At 36.4% G+C, this 6,355-nt stretch overlaps 1 protein-coding gene across 1 annotated transcript in view; it reads left to right on the top strand.

The window, feature by feature from the left end:
- LOC107602005 (anthrax toxin receptor 2-like) overlaps positions 1-3,913 on the top strand; it is a 68,538-nt gene extending 64,625 nt beyond the window's left edge. The window contains exon 17 of the mRNA XM_016294382.1: positions 3,559-3,913. Coding sequence (XP_016149868.1) covers positions 3,559-3,618 — 60 coding nt within the window. The 3' untranslated portion in view covers positions 3,619-3,913. The remainder of the gene's footprint in view (positions 1-3,558) is intronic.
- Positions 3,914-6,355: the final 2,442 nt, after the last annotated feature.

Genomic DNA, 6,355 nt, shown 5'->3' on the forward strand with positions numbered 1-6,355 from the left:
ATATTTCAAATAAATGCTGTTCTTTTGAACTTTCTATTCATCTGTGAATCCTGAAAAATAAAATGCATCAGTTTCAACAAAAATATTGTGCAGCACGACTGTTTTCAGCATTGATAATAATCAGAAATGTTTCTCGAGCAGCATATTATACTGATTTCTGAAGATCATGTGACACTGAAGACTGGAGTAATGATGCTGAAAATACAGCTGCGCATCACAGAAATATTTTTTGTCACATTTGACATAAATTAACATAAAAATAGCTATTTTATATTGCAATAATATTACTGTATTTTTAATCAAATAAATGCGTTCTCAAGATGCAAAAAACCTCTCTCTATATATATATATATATATATACAATGTAAACAGAAATGCAAGGGGGTAAAAATTATTTCTTTCTTAAAACACTGAGTTTTGATTTCTAAGTGAACAAATTATGTATAAGTGTTTTCACACGTGATGACTGGGTGTAGGTCATCAGTAAATGAGTGTGGCATTTAAATGGCAGTGTTTCCCAAATGAAACAAAAGAGCTGCTAGTTTTGAATGATGTGTGTAATGTAGAGAACTGTGTTTGGAGTTTTGCACAAAAAAATAAGTTTGTTTTACAATAGCAAACTGAGTTTAAAGCATGTAATGTGCTTGTAGTTTTGCAGACTTGGTCTAAAGATTAGGTATATGAGTGAAGAGTTTCACTGAGTAGAACTCAAGTACCACTTTTAGTGTCTAAGCAATTTTTAAAAACGAATATATTTTAAAATGTAATTAATCATTCTAATATGCTGATTTGGTGCTGCAAACAGTTGTGCTGCTTAATATTTTGTGGAAATATATTTTACATTTTTTCAGGTTTCTTTGAAAACCTGAAACCTGTTCTTTCAAAGTAACAGCATTTATTTAACATAGAAAACTTTTGTAACATTATAAATGTTTTTACTGTCAATGTTGACCAATTTAATGCATCCTTGCTGAATAAAAGTATTAATTTCATTCAAAAACTTTTTTAAAAGTCTTACTGATTTTACTGTCTTATTAACAATAGTGTAAAAAATATAAAATTTAATACAACATTTAAATTATATACATATTATTACAATTTTAAATGTTTATGTATTATAATATTGCACTTTTACTTTGTAAGGAAATCAGCTATATGGACAAATATTGTAAAGACCATATAATACTGTACATAGTATTATACAGTACATCTATTGGAGGAAATGAAATTATCTTCCTTGCATGGGATGAGATGGTCCTGAGAAGGACATGGGCTACATTTCAAGTTTTACCATTCCCAATTCCTGGATCTCACTCCTTTAAAGAACAGAAAGTGCAAGACGGCTCCTCTGGGAGTTCTAGGGTTGGGGGAATCAAGCTGTTCCAGAGAGTGGCTAGCAGAAGATAAGATGCAAAAACACATGCAGAATCCTCCTTTGGACAGGTGCCCAAGCACACGGCTAATCAGAGCAGCAGACATCTTTCTGTGAAGTCTTGTGGCCATCAGAATGGTGCGGCTCGGAGAGTGCTCCAAAGAGCAGAGATGGAGGGGTAATGTTAGCCCCCCAACAGGCTGTCTCTGTTTGACTGATCTGTATAGGTGTAGCATATGTGTGGGGTCACGGAGGTGAAGCTCTTGATGAACTGAGCCTGGTGTGATCTCTTAAAGATGGCATGAAACCATGAGAAATCTTTGATCAGTCCAATCAAGTGTCTTTCCAGTTTTTAATAAACTCTGTGTGGTGTAATTATTCCTGCTTTTATGTATTCAGCAACTTTCAACTGATGTTGTTTGATATTTGTGCCTTCATGGGATCATAATTGAGCTGTTATTCGTGCTGCATATTGACCAATTTAGTGCAAAGAATGCACCCTAAAACTTGCAGTCAGTCTCGTTTTATAAACGTGAACCCAAAATCACAGTCATTTGTGTGAAATACAATTTTATTTATACAATATAAAAATTTCAGACACAAGGGGAATGTAACATTTTGATTCTATCGCCTCTTGACAACTGCATTTTGCAAGTCTCAAGTGGGAAGAACAAGTAAAAATACTCTCTCTGTACCCACAACACCCTATCCAATGTATCTAGCCCATGGTCCTTCTATTCTCGTGGCACAGGTGGGCTCTGTCTTTCTCAGTGTGACATTGCATAGATATAGTTTCCAATGCCAAGTGCTCTTGCCCGGGAGCGATAGAGTTAAAATGGGTCTGACCATGGGTTTGGGAATGACCGTATTGCTCTGCACCTGGTCGACTCCTACAGCAAAGCCCATCGCAGCCTTTGTGGCGAAGGCGGACAGCTTTTCAGAGTTCCTGCTTTAAAGCCTGCAAAATCCAGTAAACTTAGCCACACAATCGACGGTGGCCAAAACAGCATCTGATGTGCCTTATTTGTTGACGGAGTGAGATCTATCGCAGAGGGTGCGCCTTGCTTGGCTTACAATGCAGGGACAACGTAAAGCCCCGTATTCGTGGATAGTCCATGAAGATGCTGGGTTTCTTCCAATATCTAATGCCAATTGTGACTTGAAACTAGGGCAGGCGATGGTGATGTTAGTTTTTCATTGTTGGTTGTTACACACTAGTTATCAATCATACATGTCAATCATACAAATATATTAGCTCTTAGTGTTAAACATGCTTGGGTTCAGTAGAACATTAATAAATCTTGCACATAATTGTGTGTGTGTGTGTGTGTGGGAGAGTGTATGGTGGTTATACACAAGGCGAGAGCTCCCTCTTTTTGCCAGTGTACCCAGTTTCTCCAGCTGATGGCACACACTAAAGAGCAGTGGGAGATACATGGACACTCTGTGCCATAATGAAAGCACAAGCAACCATTTTTCCACAACCACATTTTTCAGGATTATTTAAAAATTATTTAAAATCTCTGAACAGAAATACTCAAAACATATACTTTTGGAAAGTAATGATAATAATAATAATAATAATAATAATAATAATAATAATAATAATAATAATACACTTATTATTTATGAGGGAAATTTGATCAGTCATTTTATTAAAATTATTTTTATATTTTCATTTCCAAGGACATTTACCACCATGATATGATGTGTTGTTATTTATATACATTAATATTATGTACACATTCATTTTAGTTTCATTATTATTATGTATTGTAATATTTTAACGGGAATTAAATATTTGTGGACCAGTAACGTAAGAGCCATTTTGAGAAAAAGCCATGATTGATTGATTTCTGGACTATTGATGTCATACAGGACTATTATACATTTTTGGGGGGATAAAGGTTAAAAGTTCCACCTTTAAATATGTATTTTTAATTTTAGACATTTATTTTTAAGGAACATCTTTGCCACCCTTATGTGTTTAAAAAGGCACAACATGCATGTGTTAATAATGATAATAATAATAATAATAATTTTTATTGTTGTTGTTGTTGTTGTTTCTAATAATTGAATGAATGTAATATTAATTATAATACTAAAACATGAATTACTAAGAATGGATGAACGAACCAATCACTTAATTAATCAAATCTTCTCCTGTCCTTTTCTTTTTCTTCCAGGGACGCTGTATAAATTTCAATCGGGTGCAGCATCAACAGACGACAGCATCCCATCTCTGAAATACTTTGACTTCCAAGTAAGTCAGATGGAACAACAGAAAAAAGCGGAATTTCCTTGAGATGACATAGCTTATCATTGGTCACTTTAGAGTATCTTGTTTCAGCTCTTACAAGTATTGGCTTTCCAAAACTTATCATTTTGATATCTCTCAAGCTACTGAATGGCAAGCGGACGACTAAATAGATTAACAAAAAAAAAACTGTCTGATTTTGCAGCTGATCTGGTTAGCTTTAATGCACAGTAAAGGCTTTTTCGTGTTCTGACCATATTGGGCCTTCTGCGAGAAAAAAACAAACTAATCTTATGGACACAGACGGAGGCTATTTAAAAAAAAAAAAAAATATATATCAGAATGAGATGAGACTCTTTGCCGTTGGCTGAGAAGTAGAACTAATCCCAGTAGGCTCATGGAGTGCAGAAGTACTTTGCCTCTTGGCAATGTCTCTTCACAAAAATCTCTCCAAGCCCACTATCATCGGATGCCTAGCGGGGCTCCTTTGACTGGAGATCTTGTCATTTTAACACTGAGAAGTACACACGCATGACAAATTGTAGACAGAATGCCCTAAGGTATTAGACGCAGTAAGACTTTGCCCTTTAGTTTGCGAAGACACCTTTCTATCAATGCGAGGACAGCGCAGAGAAATTAATAGAGCGTTATTGCACCGCGAGACACCCTGTGTCCAAAGCTCTCCAGCAAGGTTTTGAGGGACAGATTTACTTCTGGTGACTGGTGCTTTCTCCCCATTTATTTGGCAGTCTGTTCTGTGCTCACTAATGCATAGACCTTCACAGTTTGGAAACATGCCCCTCAGATAAAGGTTTTCATACATCAGGACAGCTGTCCACCCACTGGATGTCCAAAAATGGTGTGCACAAGTTTTCTTGGCATAGGAATATCAAACTTTGATTGATCTTAAGGCAACTTTAGAGATTTATCTTTGGTATGAGGTTTGACCTTTCTAGACATTTTCTGTAGAAATTAAGAAGTTCCTCAGTTGTGCTAATGTGACGCCATCATTCGATATACTAGGATGATCAAACAGAAAGAGGCGATGGACGGATGAGTATTGTTCATATTGTTCCAGAAATGATCCACGCCACACTCCCCCCTCCACTTGCACACAGAAAAGCGAGCAATATATATCTTTAACGCGCTGTCATGACGACGATCGAGAATGATGTCAGTGTCAGTGGAAACACTGTGGGGGAGGAAGGGGGCGGCAGCTGAAGAAAAAGGCTCGAACGATCCAGTCACTTTCGACACGCTACTTCAGATGCAAAATAGATATTCGAGTCGAAATCTGACAAAGTGTGCCGGCTTTGACGGGAAGTGGTATAGACAATGACCAGTGGCTGGGTCAGTGGGATGTCTCAGTGCAAGCAGGGAAGCTTATCAAATGACACTAAAAATAAGTTCAACAACCATCAAGTTTGAGGGGGGAACAGAATGGGGCGCAATGGCTCACATTCGGTGGGCATGCAAGTGTGCAAGATGGCAGGACCGTTGGGGGAAAAAAGCCCTCGTTTAATTATTTCTTTGTTTCTATCATAATTGTAGGGACATTAATTATTACTCCCCTCCAGCCCCTCCCAAAAAATAAAAATAAAAAAGAACAGAACAGAATACATACATGGAAATGTTAAAACATTTAAAATCGTTCCCAGAGTGGCACTTACAAGTTAAGCGAATGCACTTCTTAGATAGCTAGGTGAGTGTAATTTTCAGTCCTGTTTTTATGAAGATTTTTTTTATGTGAGACCACAGGATGTCAATTAAGTTTTAGCAAAAATTTAATTAGGTTTTTACATGTTAGTTGCAATATGGCTTAATATCTTTACCAGCTCCTTACATGCTATGTATCCACTTCAACATCACCAGAGCACATCTGGGGCCTATTCTTCGTACATCGCTAACTCAGTTAGCTGGATTTGATTGTTGACAATTTGGCATGATCTTGAATTGTTTGGTTCTTCGAAGCTCATCCCGGAGTTGCTGTCATAGCAACAGGTCCGTAAGCTTAAAGCTGCTCGGGAGCAGGCTTATTTCATGTAAACAGGATTAGATTGCATCTTTTTAAACAGAACTGATACTTAAAATCTGTCCGCTACCACTGCTACTTTATTACAAGAGTATCCTACTGATCCAGGGACAACAATTTAAAATAATAATAATTTAAAGATAGTATAATAATGTTGTGTAGTCTTTAATACTATAGACACAGTCAGTTAATGCTGTCATGTAACAAATCTGTTCAAATATAAAATTAAATTAATTGCTAATTACCACATTGAAATAAAAATGTAAAGCCTGTACAAATATTAGAAATCGTGAATATAAATAATTGGGAATCATGTAAAAAAATTTAAATAAAATAAAAACAGTGCACATTTCATTTATCTATTATAACATTTATGTAGCTTTGTTCGCTTGGCTGTTTCCTTATAAAAGTACAGACATTTGTCAAGTTTTTCGTCAGGTGTTTTTTTTTATTATACGATGACATTATGTTGCTGTCTTGCCGCCAGCCAATCGCTGCATTGCTGATCGTGGTTTCGAGTATCGATACATAGCCTTTTTTAAACCAACCCATGAACACGCAATTATCTCAGATAACTCAATCCAGCTATACTAATCATCAACAACATGTGCGTTCGAAGAAACGAATTAGCCAGATCCTGATTAGCGCGATGATATCATCTTGGATGTGACATTTCATCTCGGATGTTATAGTG

Source organism: Sinocyclocheilus grahami, unplaced genomic scaffold (assembly GCF_001515645.1).
Source record: "Sinocyclocheilus grahami isolate Dianchi unplaced genomic scaffold, SAMN03320097.WGS_v1.1 scaffold317.1, whole genome shotgun sequence".
Taxonomy (NCBI): Eukaryota; Metazoa; Chordata; class Actinopteri; order Cypriniformes; family Cyprinidae; genus Sinocyclocheilus; species Sinocyclocheilus grahami.